Raw genomic sequence first — 26584 nt, 5'->3', positions numbered from 1 at the left:
TTTTATAATGTAGCAAAGTTTAATACATATGTCTATAAACATATTGACAGTATATTTTACGTAGAGTGGCTTTCTCACAAATATAAATTATTTAGGCTTGTTTTCAAGAACACAGGTCCAGGGACTGTAGTGTGGAGGAAAGGAAGGTGGTGTTGATTGGCTATTCCTTCTAACAGATCTGCCCAGAGGACATAACACTGATTCATCTGTGTAAATCATTTTTCCCAAGATGTTTTGGGGAGTTGCAGAAGAACATGACAAACAATATAATTTTGTTCCCACCACCAGTCTTCGCTTAACAAGCATGCCACGTTACAGAATCATCCATTGAGAACAATCTCAAAACATGACTGTTTAATACTGCATCATCTCTGTAGTAGAGTACAGTAATGTCCATAACCCATCCCACTGGGCACACACACTGGTTGAATCAAAGGTGTTTCCATGTCATTTCAATGAAATTACATTGAATTGACGTGTCCAGTAGGATATACAGTATGAAAATATACACAGAAATAAGGCACAAATGGAGAAGCACACCAGAAATCATAAGAACAACAGCAGGGCCAGTCTCTGGTTTGGCACTAAAACAGAATGACCAATAACAGCTTGTCATCAACCACATCCGTAAACACTCAAGTGTCCCTTAGAAAATCTATCAGTGGTTACACTGCTGTCACTGGGAATCACAAAACCTTAACTATAGAAAGTGAAAAAATGATTTCTAGATTATTCTCAAACATAGCGCAATACTTTTACGGGTTGAATAAGCCAGTAGAGTGCAGTACTAATTGTGCAATGTAAGATGCAAAAGTACCATTCATACATAGGATAGAGAGAAATATGGTTTAAATGGCAAATTCTTTGCACATCTACAAATAAACATTGTTAGGGATAGCTTTAACATAGTCAGTGTTCTTCTGAAGCTTTTGACAACAAATGACCTTAAATAATGGTTATAAACATGTCCTTCTCATTAGGTCCTTAACTTATTAACAGGTCAGTGGTTTTCATAAACAAAAAAAGACAATGGCAATGAATGTCTTTACAGAAGAATGATTATCAACACTAATGACAAATGCTCATTAAAACATTTTAAATAGCAATTCTGAGAACTAGGTACTGGCGTGACTAACTTACTATTCGTCTTCAATTTAGACAGAAGGATGCACTTATTTTGATTCAGGAAAGAAGGGGCATCTCTTTAAGAAATTATGATAGTTTCATAACCAGGTCAAGATCAATAAACATTACTTTTATTATTATAATGGAATAAAGCTAAACACAAAAAAAATAACTAAAGTATTTGGGAATAATCCCATACCGCTAACATTTAAAAGGCCAAATACTTCAGACATTTTAATGTTTCCAAATCAGTCATCAACCTTTCGGGTGTCGTAATCTTTCCCCACATAATAGTCCATAGGACTAACTATCCATAGGCATTCTACAGACTCATCACTAACACTGACTGATTATCTGTCATTTCAACAACAACATTTCTTAGTGTGATACATATTTCATAATCTCAAACACTTTTCTACATGGGCACAGACACAGATCGTTGCCACAGTCACACCTGGGGGAGGGATGTGGAGAGTTTGGTGTTTGCTGGTAAACAGAGTATTTGTCAATTCCGTTTCCGACTGTGAGGTTATGTCTGGCCAAGCGAAACAGTGAGTCTAGCCAGCCCAAACCTGTCCTTCAGCAGCACCACTGTGTTCCTCACCTGGACACAACACCTTTCCAATCAGTGACAGGCCTCATGTCTTCCTGTTGTTCCAGTTTAAATCAGCCCCAGCTGCTTTATGCTCTGCAGTCCGCTCTGCGTTTGGCGAGCGCGAGTCCTGGGGGGACTTCTGAGCCTGTGGGGAGCGTGGGTCCAGCAGGGGAGGGGGTTTGTTGTCTGGATAGGGCCGGGTGAAGTGTTCTTGCCCTGTTGGCCCCCTTTGCTCCAGCATCCTCCCCCTGAAGTCCTGGGGATGGCCTCCCCCACTCCTGAAGTCTTGGGGAGGACGGAAGTCATCGCCGCGTCTCCGCTTCGCGTCTGGATGTCTGAAGTGAGAGGGATGATGTCTTACAAAGCTTATGACTACAGAGCTACAAGCTACCACAACACTTACGGTTTTAGCATTACATTACAATACTGACAAATACAAAATCTAGACATTATTGGGTTTGAAAAGATGAGGCCTAATTGTGAGTGTTTCTCACCTGTCGTAATAGGCCCGGCGGTCCCTGTGATCCTGGTCGTTGTCATACTGGTCATATGGCCTCTTCCGCGGGGAGTTGCTGCCGCCGCTACGATAACTACTACAGCTACTACGGTAGGAGTCTTCACGTGGACGACGGTCGCCATAGTGATGGTCCTTATACCGATGGGCGTCATATGGATGATGTCGCTCGCCTTGCCAGGATTGGTTGCTATTTCCAGGGTAATTGTATTTACGATCTCTCTGCCAATCTCCTCGATCTGTCATCATGATATAAAATACAGTGGGCCATGAGATATGTTGTGCTCATTTCTAAAATTACAAATCTACCAAGTTGCCAAGTTGTAGAATTGTATACTTCAGATTTGATAAGACCAAATAAACAGCTCTTACCATCATTTCCAAAGTGTCTGTTGTTGGATTTGTTATAGCCTTCTCTGTGGTGACCTTGGGGGGATGTGGGAGAGGGGCGAGGCATGCCTGGATGAGACTTAGTGCCGGTGGAGTCTCGACTGGAACTAGACGCCTCTGCTCTGAAAGTCTTCTTCTTGCCCGACAGGTCATCCCCCTTTTTTCTATGCTCCTTCTGAAAATGAGCAAAGGACAATGGAAGAGTTAAGCAGAGGACTGAGCAAAAACATCCTAACTGATTGGCTGACTGTACTTGTTACAAAAACCTGAAAGTTTTGATTAGTGCTGAGCGATTAATGCCTTGTGGTCATTTTGATTCTTAAAAAGTAATCATGGTTTTCAGTTTCAATAAACATAAAAAAATAAATGTATTATGAAATAATGACGGTATAATGATTTTAGACATTTTAATGGAAATTCCAAAGCAAAAAATTGCAAACATTAAATTGCCAAAACATAGAAGATACTCCATTGTCTCCATCAGGTCCACATTGTGTAGACAGGTAGGAAGACAGATCGTTTTATTATTTCATAGGAAATTACTATGTTAGTTGTGTATATTATTTAGTTTTTATTTGATGACTATACTTTTTCATTCCTTAAAAGTAATCATCTCATCTCAGGCACTAACAGTCAGCCAGCCAGGCCATCTAATGTTATGCACTCCCCATACCGAACAGTCTTTAGTAATCCTATTTAGCTAGCCTGCTTATGCCACAGAGCTGTTTTGGCAAAATATACTGGCTAATTGCCTATAATTTCCACCTGTTGTCTATTCCATTTGCACAACAGTATGTGACATTTATTGTCAATCAGTGTTGCTTCCTAAGTGGACAGTTTGATTTCACAGAAGTGTGATTGACTTGGAGTTACATTGTGTTGTTTAAGTGTTCCCTTTATTTTTTTGAGCAGTGTAGTTTCACTGGTTCTTCAAAGTGTCTCTGTCCCTCGTTGTTATGTTGTGTACATTGTGCCCGCGTGCGGTGTGTGAATCTAATATAGCAGGCGTAAAAAGTGTATCCGTCCAGAGATCTGTATACAATGACGAGATGTTCATGTCTATGCCCTAATAATGGTAGTCGTCATCCGAAAGGCAGGCTAAAAGTTCAGGTCCAAAATAAGCCCACAGAAACGCATTGGGTTTATTTTGGACAGATTTGGTGAGAGTGTAACCCTCTAGCGTTGCCTCTTCCTGTCTGATCCGTCTATGAGCCGGGAAAAAATGGCGCAATGATTATGGCCATTGTAGTTGATTACCACGTTTCTGCGCTAAACTAGGTTGAATATTTAGGCTCCCAAAAAAAAAACTAAAATGGAATTCAAGTAATTGAACCGATGCCGGTCAATTAGTTGTTTAAGATCATCAAAGGTTAGTGCTGCATTTAGCTGTGGTTTTGGTTTTTTGACATATATGCTTGCTTTGAAAATGGCTATGTGATTATTTTTGGCATGGTACTCTCCTGACATAATCTAATGTTTTGCTTTCGCTGTAAAGCCTTTTTGAAATCGGACAATGTGGTTAGATTAACGAGAGTCTTGTCTTTAAAATGGTGTAAAATAGTCATATGTTTGAGAAATTGAAGTTATAGCATTTTTGAGGTATTTGTATTTCACGCCACGCGATTCCACTGTTGACTAGGTAGCCCAGGGAAGTTCATAACCGGAAAAAAAGCGGAAGTTCGGTTTATCGCTCAGCACTAGTTTTGATACTGGGAGAAAAGAGATCAGCTCACGTCCTCCTCCTGAGACCGCTTCTTCTGAGCCATCTTGTACAGCTTGTGAAGCTTCCTCGCGCCGAACTCTGTGAACTTGGACACAAAAATCCAGAGATTCCTGCCAAACAAAGAGACATCTTGGTAAGAGCTACCCTTAATATGGAGAATGATTTTAAATAAACTCAAATGGCATCAGAATTAAAAACATAAGACTGACCTAAATGACCACGGAGTAGGTTTCATAATCAAACCTTCAGTGCACATAACTAACTTATGATTGAATAAGGGCTTACCGACGCCATGTTTTGACATGCTCTGGGTCGCTGTAGGCTTTAAGGCACTCAGTGATGCGGTCTCCTATCTTCAGCAGGCATGTGCGCGTGTGTTGGAGCTGCTCCTGAACAGATAGGCCCTCGTCAGGCTTATCCAGCTGTTTCAGGGCCTTCTTCACCGGCCTCATTCGCTCCTTACACTGGACGAACACACAGTTTACTCAGCTAAGTAAAAGCGAGCTCTTAGTCAAAAATGATCCATACGTTTCAACTATCCTCCCCTGTATAGACAGTTTGCTACAGCAGGATAATAATCCTGCAGCAACAGTAAATGTGAATTATGTGGATTATAATTAATGGACATTTTTGTAGGGATTTAAACATTTTTCATTAGGGCAAATCAAGTCAGATTTCTAAATTGAAATTACAAACTTTAGAAGCCTTTTAAAAACTAAAACACACCACAAGTTTGCATTTCCTGCTGTGCAGGACAATTCTCAACCAAAAAAAGAGTGATCAAATGAAGATCTTACATTTGTAACGGCACCTCCATTATGTTTGACACGTTAAATGGCTTATGGTTGGCGGCAGGTAGCCTAGCGGTTCAGAGTGTTGGGCCAGAAACTTAAAGGTCACTGGTTCGAATCCCCAAGCCGACTAGGTGAAAAATCTGGATGCGTGTAATTGCTCTTATAAGTCGCTCTGGATAAAAGGGTCTGCTAAATGACTAGTTTGGCTCCTGGATGCTGAAAGCCATGCTATGAAAGACAATTTACCAAGGTTATGATGCAAAACTAATTGTTTACTGTTCTAATTACGTTGGTAACCAGTTTATAATAGCAACAAGGCATCTCGGGGGTTTGTGTTATACTGTCAATATAACACTGCTAAGAACAGCCCTTAGTCGGGGTAGGGTCATATAACCACACCCTCTCGGGCCTTATTGCTTAAATGTAAAATGCTATTAACACCTACATTAGTCTTGTATGTAGTGAATAATATATCCTTATCCTGTCCACGTCAGTAGGGACATGGTGTAATAACTCACAATGCTGAAGGTCTCCTGGTCCAGCTCGTCATCATCCTCGCCGATGGGAACAGGGTCACTCCCAGCAGTAATGTGGACCGGCCCCTGGGGCTTCTTCCCTTTGGCTCCTTTAGCCTGAAACTCAGACAAACAACAGACACCACTCAGCAGGGCAACACAGATCTCCACACAAACACCTGCACAGCGACACTTCAACCTGCTGGTCCAAGAACAATCTGATAACCTAATCTTTTGATCCACCTTCCAACAAAAGTTCCCCATTTGTTCAGACACAGGAAAGGTTAGTGGGTGTGAAATTGTATACTACCGCAGCACAATGCATAAAGTTCACGACTGCTAAAGTACCTTTTCTTTTTTTGTCTTGGGACGTTTTTTGTCTTTTTCCACCTCTTTTTTAGGAGTTCCCTGTTTTTCTTTGTTCTCTTTGTTATCCTTTTTCTTCTGTCTCTTCTTTGAGGGAGTTTTTTCTGTCCCATCATCCTGGTTAAATAAAAAGCAGAAAGGTAAATAAGTAAACCAGTTCTGGTGGACTACAAAGACTGCATCATGTTGCCATTGTGTTCTCTACCCCAGTATTCTGTAACCAACAGGAAATTCCCTTGTGAAAAGGCAGGTGGTTTATAGGCAGGTTGTGCTGGGTCTTTTGAGGTGACTTACCCTCACCTCCCCTTCCTCGGAGGGGTTGTCTGACAGGCGAGGGGAGGAAATGTCATTTCCCTGCTCATCTTTAGGGGCCTTGTTCTCTTTCTTCACCCGAGGCTTCCTCTGCTTCACTTTGGCCTGGGGGGGGAAGATATGATCAGCCAAGGGGATATGTGCTCTATTGTGAAGAGACCAATACCAGACAGAATGTAAGGAAGAGTATTATTGAATGGATTTGCATATAGATAATCCAAGGGTTTGAGATGCCTAGGCATTACCATTCCCTATGGTCCTGATAAACAGAGCAGCGAGGTATTTGCTTACCTCGTCCTTAGTGACATCTTTACTGTCCACTTCTTTCTTCAACGTCTTCAGAAGATAGTCCACTCTGCCCTGCAACTGCTTCCCTTGGGGTTTCTTGTCTGGGTCATCGGGGAGAATCTGGAATACAGATTTGAATACAATTTGTCACAAGAAGAATAAAATGCACCCACACAGCTTTATTGAGTTCCACAGCTATCTGAGAAATGTTTGATTCTGACATTCTGATGGTTACCTTGTCTGCAAGTTTGAGATCCGGATCGGTCTTCATCAAATCCCAGTTGCCGTAGCCATGCTCATAGACCCCCAGCAACAGTTGAGTGTCATCCTGCAGATCCCAGTCCACGTCAAAGTGAGGCACCTTCACTCTGCAGGTCAGTTGGAACCTATGGCAGGAAGAGGAGAGGTGGTCAAACCATCTGCTACTGCTGCCCATCAAGATTATGCTCTGGTGTCTGCATCAGTTGTTACAACTTTAAACCTTTACAGTTGTGGGAATTGGCCTATATGGAGAGGGATATATTGAAATGTTTCTTACAGAAGAAATATGGAAATGCATAACCATGGTAGCAATTAAAAGGGAACAGTTTGGAGATTATGGTAAATTATTAGACCAGAGGTACAGACAACAGTTCACCTGACAAGACAATCCAAACACTACACTGTTGATTTTATGTGGATTTTACATTTACTGCATTAGACGTATTTGTTGATAACGAAATCTGAAAATACTCATAGTCAGTAACATGGTAAGAATTTTGTTGGAAAATTTGGGGTAGTTGCAGCATAAGACAAAAAAATGACGAGGGTTTGAGAGAGAGATCAAACTGGTGTCTCCAAGTGGCCACACACACACCTCTCCAAAGAGTGCACAGTTCCTAAGTCATTTCAATGCACTTTTATGACTCAAAGAAAGTCTTCAACTATAAATTGTTTTTTTGAGCTCTCCTAGCTGTGCCGTTGATGAACTAGAGTAAGCACACTTGTAGTTGTTTTGAACACAGCCCTAAATCCCCCCCATCACATAATTACTGTTGTTTACGCAATTCAAAATCTATTACAAAATCGCAATCTGCAACTTCAAGTTGCACGTAGAGGCTCAAGTTCAGAACGGCTGTCAGTCAAAACCCATACAGAGCTGTGAAGCGGAGACCCTAAGCGCTGTCGTCATGTATAGCATGTTACTGTACAGCCACTGCGTTTCAATTTACTCACTTATTAGTGTCCAAATCTACCATTTTCAACCCGTATAGGAATATTTATTTTCTGTGCATATTCATCTGATAAAATGTTTCACATGCCTCAGATATACCTGCAATGGTATCTTACTTGTTTCTCTCAGCAGGATTAGCTGGCACAACTTTGTGCAGTGGCTCAAACTCCTCCTCATGCTGAATGATGGACTTGGCATTGACCTGCACTCCTGAGATCTTGATGTTTACACCTCTGCGCTTCCCAGGACCTTTGGCTAAAGGAACAGGGTATACATGAGTAAAAACATTATGACACACTTGTTAGCCATAATTCCCCAAAAACTGAGTCATGCAAACAGACAGTCAGAATGTCACACCTTCACTGGGGTTCTCTCTGAGGTGCTCTTCGTGCTCTTGGACAGCCGTCACACAGCTGTTGTGGATCAGCTCTCCCAGTCTCTTCAGGTCTGCCTGGGATTTTTCCACCAGCTCAGAGTCCCGGGCAATGCACTCCAGCCTTTCAAGCGGAGCTGCAAATTTCTTGTAAGCCTTGATGAACCTGATAAAGGAATTAGTAAAACATTAACCTTAACCATTCAATGAAACATTGAGAAACCATTCAGTTTAATGTATAAAGACACCTACATACTGTACCTGCGGATCTCTGCATCAGTAAAACCCTCCACGTTGTTCTTGCGGGCTCTGGGCCTGCCTCTTCTCTTTGGCTTCTTGTCATCGCCGCTGTCGTCTGTCTCGCTCTCAGAACCTGAGGATCGGTGCTTCAGCTTGGAGCCAATGTCACTGTCACTGTCATTGGCCTGGGCCTGCAAGACAAGACAACCTTCAGACACAACAAGCAAAACCTAATTCCTACTGAATGTAGTTGCCAAGTGCCTTTTTGTGTTATGGATACTTCTGAATGCTTAAATTATGCGTGTTTACAATAATAAGAAATCAAATCATGATCAAATCATCAATAATGATAATTTATCACCATATTTCGAGATGACTCTTCCATGCATTTCATGAATTTAGATCTTCAACAGGAGAGGATATTATCTGTGTGATAGAAAGACCCACTGAAATAAAACCTAATGATTTATTAAGGGAAGCTTCTTATGCGGTAGATTCACACACAGTTGAATCACCTACACCGAGGCAGGCAGTAAAAACCTCATTAATCATGACCACCCCATCATATCCCCCTGACTGAGAGCAGTAGAGTACACAGCTCAGCAGCACACTAGGGGAGCCCCTTCACTCACTCAAACACACACACACACACACACACACACACACACACACACACACACACACACACACACACACACACACACACACACACGCCAACTGTGCTGCACCATGGAGCAGTCACATCGCACTCCTGCTCTAGAGAGAAGACCTAACGTGAGATGTGCGTGTGTGTTCTCTCCTGCTTACCCTCTTGTTGGAGCTCCTGCTCCTGGGCAGCATGTAGATGTCCTCCATCTCCTTCTGCTTCTGCTCCTCCTCCAGCTTCCGCCTCTGGTCCTCAGGGATGATGTCGTCCCAGTCAGGCACCGTCCGCTCCACCAGGTCTGGAGCACTCTCCTCCATGTTGGAGAAGTTGGCCACCTGGAGGGACACAGAACACATGTACTGTCCGAGACTGGGAGTAGAGTGGCTAGTGTAGCAGCTAAAGGTATTCCTGCATATTTTGTTCAAATCAGGCTCAGAGTTGGATCAACTTTTAGGTACCTTGAACTGAGAGAGAAGCTCATCTGTGGCACTTGATCCGTGGTCGCTTTCTCTGGTTTCAGCCAACCGCAAGATCTCATCAATATCCATCTCCTGCAAGGGCCAAAAGTGAACAGCACAAGGTAAATTACAAGTAACACAGACATTTGGCAAATATGGAAGTATGAAAATCTGTCATTAACACTCTTACGCAATACCGGTTTCAACTCTTTTCCAAGCACATAATCAATAGATATGTGTGTCTCTATGTACCGTAGGTTCAGTCTCCTCTCCTTCTGCCTCTTTGAACAGATCTTCAGCTCCAAACTTCAGGATGGCAGTCAACTCATCTTTGTTGAATGGGTTGGAACTGTGAAAAGAAGTTGATGTTGTTAAGAATCTGAGGAACCTCATGTTTTCAGGAGTTACTAGTCAAACATAAAGCTATATCCAGACTAACAGATTCCATGTTAAAGTTTCCTTACTTAGAATTTCCAGAGTTGTTATCCAGTACAGTTCGACCAGTGGTGTCCATTCTCTGAATGACAAGATGGTCCAAAACCATCTTCTTCTTGGCTCGCTCAATAATGTCTTCCTCCACAGATCCCTTTGTGACCAAGCGATAGATATTCACCTGTTCAGCGAGACAAGGAGATATTTCAATCAAATCAAATGTTAATTGGTCACATTCACATATTTAGCAGATGTTACTGCAGCATAGCGATATGCTTGTGTCTTACTAGGAAAGTTGGCAAAGACCAACATTTCCATGACGGCTCTGCTCAAGTTAGCAGAATCAAGCCAGCTTGTGCTTAACCAAGCCTGCCCTCCATACTAATCACTATAGGTCTAGTTGTGGTTACCTGTTTCTTCTGGCCAATCCTATGAGCCCTGGCCTGAGCCTGCAGGTCGTTCTGAGGATTCCAGTCAGAGTCAAAGATGACCACAGTGTCTGCAGATGCCAGGTTGATCCCCAGCCCTCCTGCCCTGGTGGACAGCAGGAAACAGAAGTCCTGGACAGAGAGGAGAAATTATATTTAAAAAACTACCCACCTTACATAGTGCTTCACAGCCGACCTGATGAACATCGCAAAGGGATTAAATGCTTGAAGTTGAAAAACATGTCAAGAGTGATAATTGTTTATGTGGCTTTAATTGTATGGGTAATTAGATATGTTGTTAACACTTCTTAAAATAAGTTTTTTTCTTAACAGAATATCATAACTTCGACGTGGAAAATCCTAACACAAAGAAAATGAGATTCTAGTATCAATATGGTAATCTTGGCGATGTATACATCTCCTTGCGCATAATCATTCACAGAGTAACAAACATAACTAAGCTCTGACGCAGATACAGAGCTGACATAAACACTGAAATTATCAACCCCTCAAATCTGCAACAGCTAAAACATCACATAGTTCCGATTACATACCTCAGAGCCTTCAGCATTAAAGTGGTCAAGTGCCTGTTTTCGTATTTCTCCCTTTATGGAACCGTCCAGGCGCTGAGAAGAGGGAAGGAGAGAAACCTCAAACCTTGGAACCTTGCCGAAACTCCCACCGCCCTAAGACGCCACTGAGCAACGTTCAGCTATACATGCCATTATACGATCCATCAGGCAAGCAGCATATTGTCAAAGAGCAATACAGCAGTAAAACTATGTCTATAGTGATTTAACCGTGCTAAAGCCCAGCATGAACACAGTGGGCACTCTGGCTTTGGGGACCAGCCAGTCACCATCAAAAATAACTTGAGGATAAAAATAACTTTATACACCATCAGTCTGCCAGTGCATGTGTGCTGCAAAACTGACACATGAGCCGGTTAACACCAGAGTTGACGCCAACACTGCTCCAATATCTCAAGAGCTCCTCTACTGTAAACGCAGTCAATATAATAAATATGGAATAACATTTTTTTTTATTTCACCAGGTAGGCTAGTTGAGGACAAGTTCTCATTTGCAACTGCGACCTGGCCATGATAAAGCATAGCAGTTCGACATATACAACAACACAGAGTTACACATGGAATAAACAAAACATATAATGGAGATGTAAAAGAACTAACAACAAGGAGAAGTCAAACTGAATACAAGAACAACAGGAGGTAGACTACTGAAGGTTTGGACCTGCTGCCTTGCCATCCCCTGGGCTGTGTTATACCCTACCTGGAATGGGTAACGCTTCAGGGCCAGGTACTCAGCCAGGATGTCCAACATCCGCACCATCTGGGAGAAGATGAGGACTCGGTTGCCCCTCTCCCGAAGTCTGGTCAGCAGCTTGTCCAGTAGCACCAGCTTTCCACTGCCCCTCACCAACGCCTGAGATTCACACAAGGTAAGAGGTCAAATCTGTTCTCCACCGGTAAACAAACCAATACATTAGTGTGGGTTGCATGGAATCATGCTATTCCATTTTAATCAATGTGTTTCTCAACATTCAAAACAGCAAAAACAGAGGAGATAATTAGTTCAGTCTTATCATTTGCAAGGTAGAGACTAATTCACATAACACACATTTTAATGCATTGAGCTGAGCTCTTATTGCTGGTCCTACCTGCAGGTGCTCCTGTTGAGTGTCACACTCCTCCTCGGGCTGCCTGATGAGGAAACCATGGTTAGTGCACTTCTTCAGCTCCATAACGATGTTGAGGAAACCAGAGGAGCTGCCTCGGGTGCCTTTCTGCAAGGCTCTGAAGTTCCTGGTCAGAATCCACCTGAAACAATCACCAAACACATCACCAGTTAACTTCAGGGACAAGGAGTAAGACGGTTTAGATACTGCTCAAATCATCTGTCCAGACAGGCAAACATTGACAGAGCGAAAAGCTACATATGAGGGAACATACTTGTAGTACTGCTTCTGCACGGCGGACATGTCCACACGGAGGATCTGTTCTACCTTGGCAGGCAGGGATTTCTCCACATCCTTCTTGACACGCCTCAGGAGGAAGGGCTCAAGGACTTTGTGGAGGCTCTGGTAGCCATTGTCAGTCCCTTTACCATGGTCGCTTTCAAAATCTTCCCAATTCTCAAACCTTCAGGAGGGGGAAAGTACAATTGGATTGGGATAAGATTACTGTAAATTAATATTAATGTATAGGCTGTTCTTCTCAAAGTCAGAATTTGCCAAAGTTTATCTGATGTATTTAATAGAGAGGAGAAGTACATACTTGTCAGGCATGAGGAAGTGCAGAAGGGACCACAGCTCTTTGAGAGAGTTCTGCAGTGGGGTCCCTGTGATTAGAAGTCTGTGGTTGGACCGGAACTCGATCAGGGTTTTGTACAACAGGGAGTCGTCATTCTTCAGCCTGTGAGCTTCGTCCACACCCAGGAAGGCCCAGTTTATGTTCCCCAACACTGCCTATGGACAGATCACACCAATTGAGTGAGCGGAGAGTTGCATTCAATCAAAGAATTCACATTTTATTTCCATAAAAATAAAAATGTGTACTATTTTGGCAAGTACAAATCCAAGTTCATATCTAAACATATCTGTATGAAAATACGTCCAAACAATACTGATGCCTTACCTTGTCTTTCAGTAGAATTTCATACGTGGTTATAAGTGCATTGAACTTTATTCTCTTCGTCTGATGGCATACCCACTCATAGTCACGGATCTGTTCAACACAAAAGCAAAGAATTGGGGAACATTTACTTTTGGTTGGGCACAAGATCACAACGTTTCTTTAGAGTTCTGTAAAGAGCAGATTTCCATACCGATTTCCTGCTCATCACATCTCCCAGGTAGACCACCACGTTCATGTCGGGGGCCCAGGTGTCAAACTCTCTCTGCCAGGAGGTGAGGGTGGACAGGGGCACCACTACCAGAGAGGGCCCATACAGCTGGTGCTGGTGGAACAGGTAGGAAAGGAATGAGATGGTCTGGATGGTTTTCCCCAGACCCATCTCATCAGCCAGGATCACACTATTGCACCTGAAAAACACCGACCATGGAGTCTTAGTTTGAATATAATTTTTGTAAAAACACTAATTTACACTATCTAAATGGCAGGTAATTGACAGTACACCTCAGTAAAGCATCAGTATATCCACTAAATGTGATGTTCCAAACCATAATAATATGTTTCTCAATACAGAATTCCTCGTGACTTGATGTGTACCTGCACCAGGAGTGAGCCAGCCAGTTCAGTCCATCTAGTTGGTAATCTCTCAGCTGCAGGTTCTCATCCCCAATGTACAATGGCTGGTTCTTCAGTGCAACAAATCTGGGCCTCTGTTTCAACACCTGAAATTAAGAGTTAGAAAATCACTGCACTGTTCTAAAATGACTATAGCTGTAGTGCTTGTGTTCTAGCTGATAGTCAACTTTAAATAAAACATTTGTGATAGGATACCATGTGCAATCCATCTAGTCGGAACACTTTCCGCACTCACTTTGCAGTCTTTGGAGGGGACTGTTTTGCTGGAGTTCCTGTTGGTGAAGCAGTCTATACAGTGCTGGAACTTCTTCCCCAGCAGAGCTCCATCCTCCCAGCTGCACTCTGAATAGGGCAGGCCCATCCACTTACACAGGTACTCCGGCTCATTGGACGATGACGCATTCTTGTGGCTGTGAGCTGATATATAGTGAAAATAACATCTTTAGTTGAAGTGCTTTTCAGAATCAAAATGTGCTGAGTATGATAATGATGAAGATATGATCATGATAATGTTGATGAGGATATGAGGAACTTACAAGGGAAATCAGAGGGTCCCTGTGTCTTCCCTGTTTTAGTCGCTGAAAATAAATATTTTTGATTACACCAGTTCTCTAAATATATGATACAGTATGTGAAATACTTTTGATAAGCAAGAGGGTAAGTCTGTTGTAATAATCACATTTTGTCAAACAAATCTAATTTAATTGTTGAACCATTGCTGCAAGTCAATGAAGACTAATTTCAAAAGGCGTTTAGAGTTTTTTTTTTTTTTTACCAATGACTCTTTCCAAAATTTGGAACTGCTTATTTAAGTCAGTGGTTAGCTCTTGTTGGCAGTTGTAGTATTCTGAATCCTCAGGGGATGCTTTGTTCAACCTTTGGAAGACAATCAGTGTCAGTAAGTAACAGAACTCATCAACAGTGAAAGGTAAAACTTCAGTGGTATGTAGCTACGTGTACAAAACAAACCCTCACCAAGCATTGAGCTCATCGTTTTTCTTCTTGAAGTTCTCTAGTTTCTTCAGTCCCTTGACCTTCTGTTGAGTGAGGGAGTCGATGCTCTCCCAGGTGTTGTGGATATAGGACCAGCCTTTCCACTTGATCAGGTAATGGGTCTCTCCTTCATCCTTCTCAGGGTCAAAGTCTGCTCCGGGGTCCCCGTTTTCCTCCACAGCATACTGGGTAGTGGAAGCCCCACAGGCTAAAATAGATACACGCACAAAATTCTGACATAAATATTTTCAATATCTGATTTTTATTCACAGTTTAAATTCCTAACCAGGCAGCAGCCTCGAGTAAACATGTCTCGTCTATCAGGGTAATATCATCACCTCTTCTGCTAGCCACAAGATTTTTTGCCTTCTATTTCAACACCTGCTGGCAATGTCTAACTAGATGGGTTAACACAATACAGGTGAGATACCAAGTGAGGATGCATCACCTCCTTTTTTGCCTGTTCTGGTGTCCATGATCTTCTCAATGGTCTCGCTGTCATCTTCCGGCTCCACCTCAGCTCCCTCCATCTCTATCAGGTCGTCAGAATCTGTCTCAAAGTCATTCTGATCCTCCTTGTAACTGGAACAAACCAACACAACGCATGTAATGCAAAGTAATGTGACAGAAGCAATGTGGAACAGCAACACTTTCCTTCATATTTTAGATTGAACTAGTGAAACAATGACATACCTGACTTTGGCCGCTACCCTTCGCCGGGTTTGTCTCTTTGGGGTATCTTCATCATCGTCATCATCATCTTCCTCCACAGATGACTCTTGTTTCCTGGGTTTCCTTCCCTTTGGAGGCTGCTGTTTTTTGACTGTAGATGATTTGGTCTGTGGTCTAAAATATTGAGTCAAATACACACATGTATACCACTTCTAACCACTCTGCAAGACAGCCTACTTACTAGTTTTTTCACTAACAACTCTAGCTTACTATAATCCCTCCTAACAACCTGACTCACACCAAAGGCCTTGAGACAACTTCCAAACCTCCAACCTCAGCAATATGAATAATATTGGTGTTAAGGTTACAGGTGAGCGTCTTCATTAAATGCCTTCAGAGCACTAAGTGCTCAATTGGGGGAAATCCTAAAGTCAACCCACAAAAAGTGACACTGCAAAAACACTAATAAGACATCGCCCGATTTTTGGGCCACGTAGCTGGTATGTTAGCGAGCTTTCATCAGAACATCATTTTGGTTGACTTTGGGATTTTGACATGTTATTTTTTTGTCATCCTTCGGAGTCTAAATTCAAATATTCACTGCAATATAGAATAGTAGAATGGATATCATAGCTGACAACATTAAATGCTCAGTAATAAATACATAAAGTTTCACATAATTATCAGATTTGAATTTATAGATTTCATATTTTGTTAGTGACTGAAGGCTAAGAAGAAGCCCAGTCATGCAGCACTTTGAAAGCCAAAAAAGCACTAATATAGCTAGTTTCTGATTTCACACAATGGAAATGAAAGTGTACAGATTACCTGTCTGAAGGCCAGGCTTCACTATACCCTTACCTTCTAGCAGGAAGTCGTCTGGATCTAACTTTCTCTTCCTGCTCACTGTCTGCACTGCTGGCATCCTCCTCCTCCTCCTGCTCCTCCTCGTCGTCACTCTTCCAGGTATTTCTTACAACACAGAAATACCACAAGTTCACCCTTTGGGCTTATTATGGCTGTAGGGTGATCTGGTTAGCTAGGTTTGATCAGATATCTAAACAAACTAAAGTTCTGAAGACCACCTCAGTCTGGCTGGCTGGAACTCCTAATGAGCCACTTTAGACAAGCACAAATGCATGAAAATAGAAAGGACACAATACTGACAACACAGAAAATTATTTGGCAACATAATAATGACAAATACAAACACCACTGAATTGAACAATACAACTAAATAAATGTCATGCACTTACATCCAAATTGTCATGGGATACTATTGCGTGACCAATTATTCGACTGGTCGATTGTTTGGTCAACAGGATGTTGATCAACAAAGATTTTTTTGGGGTCGAGCAGTAGCAAATACACACGTCTTATTCACGCCCATCTCAGTGAACTAATCCATTGTGGAGGCTGCGGGGTTGGCATAGTCCAAGAAGGGGAATGTGGCTGCACAATGCACGTCTCTCTCCAGAATGTGCTCTCTCCCGCCAATTTGTGCACATTCATTGTTTTTATAAACTAATTGTGTGAATTGTTTGCATTTGATTGTTATTGTCTATCAATTCCCCATTACATTTATCATCAGTCGTACATGTACTGTTAATTCCTAATCTACAATGTTTTTTTGGGTTGCGGTAATGTCTGTTAATACACTCAACATATTACTATTCCAGTCTTTTACCGTTGTCATTGTTGGAGTGAGTGGACACATTGTTTGCAGAGCGCACAACCTATGCTACACTTGTGAGGAACAAGTTCTGGTTTATTTCATTCCATTTACGAGTTTTGTCAATTTAGTCATTGTCTTGTTTGGAGCGCTCCTGTCAATGACGCGCAACCCGATTACGCATAGAAGTAGGCCTCTATAGGCTACCTGGCCTGCTCGCAAATGTAGGCATATAAATGGCTTAATGCACCACCACTAATGAGCTGCGGAGCTTCTCAAAGTAAATGTTTTCTTCAACCGCAAGCTAACAAAGTTGGTTTTTTACATCCATTGAGAATGACAATTCCTCGATGTATTTGAAAAAAATTTTTCCAGATCTCTCCCTTTAGACAGGGGCACAACTTTCATTGAGGATGGGGAGGATGTTCCCCCGACATTCTGAAATTGCATTTTGTCCCCCCCAAGTTTTATCCTTGGAATGTGATACAAAACGAGGCAACAGTGTGCTTTAGGACCATGCGGACGCTTCCGAAGGGTCAGATCCCCCCCACTTCCAAAACCAGTGGCACCCCTGCCTTTAGATAACCACTCAGCATGAAAAAGGGAAAAATGTAATGCTCTGATCCAGTGGAATCTTCAGAAAATAGGCCTACCTGATTACTTCTTATCCCTTGCACAAATGGCTTATAGCAGTGTCACTGAGCTCACTGGCTCGGGAAACTCTGAGGGCCCAGAATATTTTATACAATGTTGCAAGGAGCTTCAGGCTGGACCAATGTTAATAGTCGTTTCAAGTTTGTTGCAGACAGGCCATGCATAGCCTCTGTGATTTATAGGATAATTATTTTTTTAAATCTGGATATTTTCTACCTGCGGGCTGCAATGTTTTTATTTGTTGGCTTTATTGGCTGGTTTTTAGGGTGCATTACGGCCACAAAGGGGATGCCGGCGTGAAGTTTGAGGCATTATCAAGTGCTTGTCAAATTGTGAATGCGAGACTGATGAATTTTGTACAGGCTGCGCAAAAAACAAAGCAGAGCTCATGCCTTTCAAGTGACTTAAAAAAAAACGTTGTTAGTCTAATCAAGCAGCCTTACAATGTATTAAAAATCAAACATATAGCCCAACGTTTGTAGAACAACTAAAGTTACATTAATAAATTAATCATATAGGAGTACCTATTTCTTTGTTAAGCGCTCAACACAGAATAGCCATACACACTCCCTCAAATCGTTTGGAGAAAATGTATATTTTATTCAGGTTTGTTCAATTGTATTCTTCATACAATTAAATAATGCCACGGAATTATAAGGAAATCTTGTCTGCTAAATGAACTAGTGTAGCCCACAGCCATTTGGCACAGCTACATCAGGACAACTCAGAGTACGCTATTCTTTTCTTCTGAAATAGACTACATTTTCTTCATATCATGCTTCTTTAGACGTGACTAAAATAAATGGATTTATTGTGAAGGTTTAGGCTATTTTACATGGATTTATTAGACTTTTTAAGATGGAAGACAGGAGATGCTGTATGTGTTTATGTTAATTAATGGTCAATTACCATGAGACCGATAGTTATTTGCTTGACAATCACAAGCTGACAAAATTGTGACCGCCACAGCCCTAGATACTATATATGTTCATGATATCAAACAAGAATGTGAGTCAAGACTATAGCAGAGTCTAATTGGATGACAGCAAGTGTATTTTGGGATAGCCTGTAAGGCAAACATATGCTATAGACAACTGACCACTTCCAATTGCTTTGACGAGTAGGCTACATCATGATTGAAATTTTTTATTGTGTTATTACAAATAGCATAACTTTGAGCAGCATTTGACACAATATAGTACATTTATCTCTTGACATGATAGATTTTAGTTGATAAGACTAATCAAAATACAGAAGAAACTGAAATGAAATAATAAACATAAAATAATCTCAATACTCACTCTTTCTTCTTTTGACGTGTTGTTTTTCTTTTAGGACTTTCACCTTCTGAGTCACTGCTACCCTGCAAATGTGTTGAAATTGATTACATCTCAATGAAATATTAGGCTTTGCCGTTAGGGGATGCAGCTAGTGAATGAGACACCAATAAATCCACATCATATACACTAGATGGTGCAACTTCTGAACGTGCAAACCCCTTTGAGGAAAAATACATTTTTAGTGGGGTCGGACTTTTAGTACATGGAAGTTTTCAGTATATTTCATGTTGCACTTCTTACCCCAGCTCCAATATTGAGACGAGCAGGTTCTTGCCTACTGCGATTTGATCGCCTGACCCCATAGACATCTGGATGCTCTTCCCACATCTGGAATCAAAAACCAAATTGGATCATTGCATCTTTGCCTCCACTTTCTCCTTGACATTTTCAGTCTCCATCTGAATTGAGGCATTACTCCCTTTCTAAATATGCACAGTGTCCATGCATCAACGCTGTTGTATAATTGGTGTGTAATATATTTGTTTCCAAAACTTCAAGGGCCTTTCAGCCCTACATAATACAACCAGTTTGGAGTACAGGCCCTGCTTCGTTTACCTTCTTTACATCTGCCAGATTGTCTTTCTTTTTAACTGGTGGTTTGTCATTGACCTCTGCTGAGGCTTGCTGGGATTCACTCTGAGACCCAGACTGGCTCCCAGATTCAGAGGAACTGTTGGACTCTCCAGAGTGGTGCGATCTTCTCCTCTCCCTGCCCTGTTCACTCTCCGACTGACTCCCAGACTCCGACCCAGAGTGGTTTGATTCTTCAGAGGCCGAATTGCTATGGTATCAAAAATGTGGAGCTTGTGTAAATAAAACATTCCTGCACTAGTTATACTAAATATATATATAAGAACATTCAATTATCTGCCAGCAGCTCTGATGGACATTCCAGCTGTGTAATGATCATGCTTATTAATCAGCTTCTTGATATACCACACTTGTCAGGTGGTGGATTATCTTGTCGAAGGAGAAATGTTCACTAACTAGATGTAAACAAATTTGTGCACAATTTGAGAGAAATAAGCTTTTTGTCCATATGGAAAAATTGTGGGATCTTTTTTTTCATCTCATGAAACATTGGACCAACACATGGTGCACTAATATTTTTTTTCTTCCAGCATAGTATCACCCTTTTATAGTGCTGGATTTTCATTTGGGAAGCTATACAATCATTGCCCTTTTCAATAAAAAGCCAATTTTATGAACAGTTTCTCCGACCTCCCACCTATTGTCAAACACTGATTTGGCTCAACAAATTAAGATATGGATTAATAAAGTGATCCTATTGTACACAAGGTCTAATGGAAATTTGACTCCCGCTTCATCCCAACCCCTATGAAAGACACACATACAGGTTGGCGAGGTCAGAGCAGGGGGCTGCCACACATCGGTACCCATGAAGCAGTTGTGGTGGGTTAAATGCCTTGTTCAAGGGCACAACAGCAGGCAATGGAATCTAGGTTTAGTATGTAGGAAATGTTAACCTAGGCCAGGGGTATTCAACTATTACCCTACGAGATACAGAGCCTGCTGGTTGTCTGTTCTACCTGATAATTAACGGCACCCACCTGGTGTCCAGGGTCTAAATCAGTCCCTGATTAGAGGGGAACAATGAAAAAAAACAGAGTGGAACCTGAGTTCGAGGTACAGAGTTGAGTTAGCGGGACCTTGGCCTATACCACAAAGTAGAAAAAGCTGCAGAATGTGTAACATGTTAAATAGAGTATTGAGTTCCTGTAGTACCGAAAAGACTACATACAACGCTAATGCCTTTAGTGGAAAGGAACTCGAAGACTCATCAACATAGTGTGCTCAGATTGGGCTTGTTATGACAAAGTTATTCTCTCCACCTCAAACCAATCCTCTTACACTGATCTTTAAAACTACTTAACCCCATGCAAGAGAACCCGCTGGAGGTCCCCTAGATCAGTGGTTCTCAATCTGGGGTGCATATTATTATTGTCTTGCTGAAAGACCTTTCCACAATATTTAAAAGTTTCCTACACTAAAATTATATTTGCATTCATTCAATTTCTAAAATAGCCTACAAGCTTTCACAATCATTACCCGTTGTAAAACAGTAGAGGGCGCCAAATAAGTCCTATGGTTGCCAATGACACACAAGGGCTGCGATCAGCACGTTTTTACGTTTACGACCAGTTGAAAAACGGGGCGGGGTTGTGGTTTGGGGAACGCTGTCAGCATGGTCACTGCCCTTTAAATACATCACTCATTGCTTCAAGCCACACCCACCAAACGGGAGCAAGTACCTCAAAAGTCTGTTCAAGACAGTTTTGGCAAACGTGTCGTTCAGTACAAACCGTTCAGCAAACGTTCAAGCGAACTGAACGCACCTCAGTACACAGGGCCAACAGCAACTCAACCAAACAACATGAAGCACCTACTGAGATTCTGTCAAACAACCATCTAGATCTGAAATAATATTCACCTCAAGAGCACATCACAACGAAAATAATTTGTCAATGCAAACATAATTTAACTAATGTATGTAAACAATGACAAAACCATGCCCTGATTCATTGAAAACACTCCACATTAGTGATCTAACCAAATATTCCATATTCATACTGTACTTTAGCTTGAAAATGTTACATGCAACTAAAAAGATTATGAAACATGTATTTATTTAACTGTAATTCTTACATCCTAAACACAGCTACAAGGGAGTAAACCAGTCTATGCCCCACATTGCATTAGTTAAGTTTGCCATGACAAAATGTGCAGTACCCTGAACAGACTATAGGGGGTACCTAATTCCAGATCAAATCCAGTCAAGATGACCTTGAATGGTTCAGAAATGGAGTCGCTGCTACAATAGAACGAACCAAAACAATTTATTCATTTGAAGCCATGCTTTAATACCATTGTTTAGTCACTTATGACATATAATTGCTGTAGTTATATGAATACAATTAATAACTACAGGGTAAATTAGGATAGATAATATTAATTATAGGCTCTTACTAATAATGAAATGTTAATATAAATATTCAGATAAGAAAAAAATGGGGGGAAAGATTTGAATAAGTTCTTATTGTGATATCAAAAGGTATTGGATTGTGATATTAAAAAGGTATTGTAATGTATCCACCACTCAGTCACCCAACAACAAATGCTCAAACCCCTTCCTCTAGTGAGAATGCAACTGCTGCTGACCAAGCAAGCGCATGAGTGGGTGACTCCCTCCATTTAGTGAGGTCAGACATGGGCGGGACATTTTTTTTAACCTGAACTACTACAGGCTGGTGGGTTGCTAGGTGAGGAATGAGCCAATCCCAGCTCAAAAGACAAGCCTCTGACCTTTGAAACACTTCCTGTTCCCTGTTCCTGTAGTTCTGAGCATACAGTTCTAATGCAGGAAGTCATACAGTCTATGCAGCACAAAGCAAGAGCCATTTTGTGACTTAAAAAATTGGACTCCACTTCATGCAACGCATTTTAAAAGAACATTTAATAAAGTGATCTGCTCTCACAGTGTATCTTGCTTCTATGTACTTAAATTATCCTCTATCAGGACAAGAGCAGTCAAAAGTGTGATAGATTAGGATTTTTGAGGACAGACTAACTGTGCATGGTTACTAAAATGGCTGCCAACAGGAGAGAAAATACACTTGTACAGCATTTCTTGGTTGACAGCATGTCTTCATGTCATGTTTTTCTGCCCCATTATCAATTACATTCAGGACTAGGGGCAGTTAGCTGAAAAGTTTGCGTTGACAAAATCGAACAAATGCAATGCTTATCTCTTGAGCAACCCAACCAGGCCTGTAGTTGAAGCATTCATGTAAGCTAATAGTTGTAGTAGTTGTCAGTGACATCTGACAAGTTACAAAAACTGGCCCAAATGTCAAAATATAGGCTGTAATAGATGACAAATATGAGGTTGGCCCTATTAGGCTTTAATTATGATATGCAGTCACCAATTATACATTGGCATTAGTAACTTCCATGACTTAAGTCTAAAACCATCATTGGTAGACCAGAGGTGTGAGCAATGTGCACTTACCATCCCCCAGAGTATGAAATGATTTAAATATAATGGAAAACCATAGTGATATCTCATGTTAAACTCAAGACTACTATTAGATTATGCAAGCAAGAATGATTATTTGACAGCACAAACATGACTATCTCCCACATGGCCTCAAACTAAACTGAGCACATGAGGTCCTTTAATTAAGAAGATTTAATTACATTGTTTTGTGTACCTTCTGTTTTCCAACAATGAGAGATAATACATTTCAAACAGTTGAATCTTAACTTTAGATTATACCTTTATCTGTAAAATAAAACACATTCTAAAGTCTGTGAGACCATGAAAACATCTGCAATACATGTTGTTTACCATCTTGGCACTTAGCTTCTGATACCATGGAACAGCTATTAGCCTAAGAGGAACTCATAATCACCAATACAGTTGATGTTGTACAAACTTCAAAACGAGTGTACAAGCACAGCTGAATTAAAGGGTTATTGAGCATTGAGGACATCACTCAATTTAAATCAGAATAAGCTGTCCTATAAAATCTAAAATGTAGTTGGAGCATTGCCACATAGTTGATATTCTATTCATAGTCAACATAACAAATAAATTAGTGAACACCTAAGGTGTGCAAAATTGAACATGTCAATGGTTAGTCAGATGTGTGCAGGTCAAGATCCCTTCAGAAAAATAGAGATTCATTGATGCCAATAACCCCACTGAAATTGTTCTCTGAATTAAATGGGAAAACGCATCAATAACATTGTTACCCCATATAAGTTAACGTGAATACATACTTTCAGTATAAACCTAATCAAATAACTATTTGAAATGACTATCCATAACAAACATGTTGTAAAAGTGAAATAAAACGTTAAATGTACAAGAGGACTGACTATCAGTGAAACTAATATTGAGCTTCCCTTTCTTGCTGAGAAACACATGAAGTAAGTTCTGAGAACAAGATATCCAGGAGGTAAATAGATCAACAGGCCAAATAGAAACTAAAACCTTGTGAACATTCAGTCAAGGGTGATTGTATGGCCTACTATACATTAAACAGTTCTCATTAAAACACAGAATAGTTATGATTTAGGCTACCAAAATGTCTAAATTAACATTTGTTTTAGTAGTCAACTGTTTCAAATGAAGACAAAGGTGTCTTAAACTTAAACTGCATAACGTTAGTTGTCAATGCAGATGAAACAAATAATGCGCATTAGATATTAATTTGAATATTTCCCTTCAGCCCCATATGTTAACATTAGTAAATTAGAGGTTTCAAATGTATAAAAAATATAAGCATTGTATGTTCAAATGGTGCAATGCAGTATCGACTAATAAGACAAGGTCATATTACATTGTAACGAGTGAACAACACATACTGATATCATGCATTTCTTCTTGGGGAAGAAGCCATAAACTTCTAGTTTGTATACATGTGGGTAAAGATGTAAATCAAAGAGCCTGAAAGTTCAGTCTTTACTGTAACAAATGCTAAGAAAAAATAGGGTGTGGCTATTAAAAACCAAGGTCATTGATTTTAAACTGGTACAAATCGGGAAAACTTAAGTAACAAATATGTTCACAGGTGATCAACCATGCTTGTCAAGGTAAACAATCAAGACAGATGTCAAAAAAAGTGAAAATATAGAAGATTGTACCTTGATGCGTTGCTTTGAGTTGAACCTTCATCTTCTTGCTTTTTATTCTTATTCTTCATCGTCGTTTATCTTGAAAACGTTTGATTTGATGATATTATGTCCTGGTATTGACTGTCAAAAGTTAGAGGGATGGACTACCATAAAACTCCCATAAGATTGTTTTTGCTCAGAGGACAGTAAAAACCTTGACGTTATTAAATAACACAAATCAGCATTGTGTCTGACGTTTACAACTGGCATTATATTAATATATACATTTTCGATGAATAAATGACAACTGATGACATCCTGTGACATAAAAAAAAGTGTTGAGTGTATTTCAATTAAGATTCACCGATCTAGCCACATGCACAAATTCTAACTGCGTCACCAGACAAAGGACACCTAAAATGTGATAAATGATAAAACAATCGATTGTTGGTAGGTATTATAAAACGTCAACATACCTATTCCATGTACAGGAATGTATAATGAAGTTAGATTCACATCCGCAAAAGCAGACTTTAATACTTATGACATTAAAATTAAAATAAATGCCATTTAAAAAGGTTGAATGAAAATAAACAGGCACAAAAAACCTAAAACGTTGATAATAGGATAATGAAACCTCACAAAAGTGATAGTGAGACGAAATGCTAGAGCTCTTCACAGAGCACACTAAAAATGGAGGGGCGCCATGGCTGCCAAACCTAGGCAGAGAAAACAACGACTCGCGCATACACGCTGCAAAAAGGATCTACACGACGAAAAACGCATTAAATACCGCAGAAAACCTAATTCACTGTTCACTATAGTAACACGTTTTCTTTTAAATAAAAAAATATTAATAGCGCGTCATATTCCAGCTTGATTTCATGAAAAAGAAAAGAGCTGACGAAAGCCCAGTTAATTGTTCCCCTTCCCAAGGCTCATCCGCCATCTAGAGCTCCTTCCTAGCTCTGAAAGCTTTGCCTTTGATTGACGTTATTTCCATTTACCCCACACTCAGGTGATGTCCAAAAGTCCCACCCCCTTTATTTTGTATAAAAACGGCAAAACTATATTACATTTTTATATTAAAAAAATAAAGTTTCTTCACTTCAAGAGGATATCCTTTGCAAAAGTTAGATACATATTGAAACAAAGATGGGTTTGACGTTGAACAATAATATTTAAAAACACTGAGACCCATCACTTCCTGTTCAGACAGGAAATAAGACTTCAGGAGCCATTTTAGACGCAAAGAACCTTGGACACCATTTCAGTTCTTGCCAAAAGCAGTTTTAACTCTTTGTATTATGTAGAGCTGCAGTGTATAACTTTTATTGGTTTAATTAATAGTCTGGATTAGCCAGCCACTTCACCATGGACTGCATCAATCACAATAAACCATACCCTTTAACTTCAGTATCATTTTTGGGGCTAATCACGCAAGTCAGATTTTGTGGACAGAAGTCCTACCTAAAGTGTATAAATGGTACCAAAAGTGTATGATGTAATTAACTTGAAAGGAAATGATCCCACCAGGGATGTAGTGGTACACAAAGGTAGGTTGCTAAGTATTGCTCGAGATGGAGACAAGTAACGTAAACACTTAAGCAAAAAACTTTTGCGTAATAGGTGTGTGAAGATTCCCCAAATAAAAAGTTGCGTAAACTGTGTTTCTTGCGTTTACCTTCTACTACATCCCTCGATCCTACGTAAAGGTAGTAATTACTAGCTAGCACTATTTATGTAATTTAACATTGTATTCCTTCCACTAACAGGATGCATTCAGAAGCTCCAGAAAATACCAGTAACGTCATTACATTTTTGTGAAATTGATTCGAAGTTTGTACTTAGAATTTTCACATTTAGCAAATAGACAATATTGTCTGGTAACAATCTTGGGTAGCATATTGACCA

The 26584-nt window shown here is 40.5% G+C and overlaps 1 protein-coding gene across 4 annotated transcripts; it reads right to left on the bottom strand.

Annotated features, from left to right (window-relative positions):
* LOC115196764 (chromodomain-helicase-DNA-binding protein 2) lies at nt 1–25792 on the bottom strand. 4 transcript variants are annotated; one of them, XM_029757655.1, is made up of 38 exons: nt 25147–25786; nt 24701–24811; nt 19586–19811; nt 19271–19357; nt 18992–19053; nt 16226–16336; nt 15386–15538; nt 15141–15274; nt 14675–14900; nt 14475–14575; nt 14236–14277; nt 13935–14116; nt 13661–13785; nt 13257–13473; nt 13067–13156; nt 12707–12897; nt 12383–12571; nt 12091–12250; nt 11703–11855; nt 10967–11038; nt 10395–10544; nt 10017–10165; nt 9805–9901; nt 9553–9645; nt 9256–9429; nt 8461–8639; nt 8193–8374; nt 7952–8090; nt 6858–7008; nt 6626–6742; nt 6317–6439; nt 6005–6139; nt 5660–5773; nt 4633–4811; nt 4358–4457; nt 2607–2799; nt 2215–2473; nt 1–2055 (listed from the first exon to the last, which is right to left on the bottom strand). In XM_029757655.1, exons 2-38 carry the CDS (start codon nt 24757–24759, stop codon nt 1764–1766), a joined length of 5406 nt encoding a protein of 1801 aa, XP_029613515.1. In that variant the 5' UTR covers nt 24760–24811; nt 25147–25786; the 3' UTR covers nt 1–1763. The 4 variants fall into 4 exon arrangements, with proteins under 4 accessions (XP_029613515.1, XP_029613516.1, XP_029613518.1 ...); XM_029757656.1 differs by having other exon boundaries at nt 24701–24801; XM_029757658.1 differs by having other exon boundaries at nt 8470–8639; nt 25147–25785.
* Nucleotides 25793–26584: the final 792 nt, after the last annotated feature.

The sequence above is a fragment of the Salmo trutta genome, chromosome 7 (assembly GCF_901001165.1).
Source record: "Salmo trutta chromosome 7, fSalTru1.1, whole genome shotgun sequence".
Taxonomy (NCBI): Eukaryota; Metazoa; Chordata; class Actinopteri; order Salmoniformes; family Salmonidae; genus Salmo; species Salmo trutta.
This window is presented reverse-complemented; position numbering and strand designations above follow the sequence as displayed.

Excerpts from the sequence above, each read along its gene's own strand:
- LOC115196764 (XM_029757655.1), bottom strand. The coding sequence starts at position 24,759 with ATGAAGAATAAGAATAAAAAGCAAGAAGATGAAGGTTCAACTCAAAGC. Across the intron at positions 15,539-16,225 it reads AGACGACTTCCTGCTAGAAG|ACCACAGACCAAATCATCTA; the intron begins GTAAGGGTATAG and ends TCAATATTTTAG. Across the intron at positions 12,251-12,382 it reads GTGCAGAAGCAGTACTACAA|GTGGATTCTGACCAGGAACT; the intron begins GTATGTTCCCTC and ends TGATTGTTTCAG.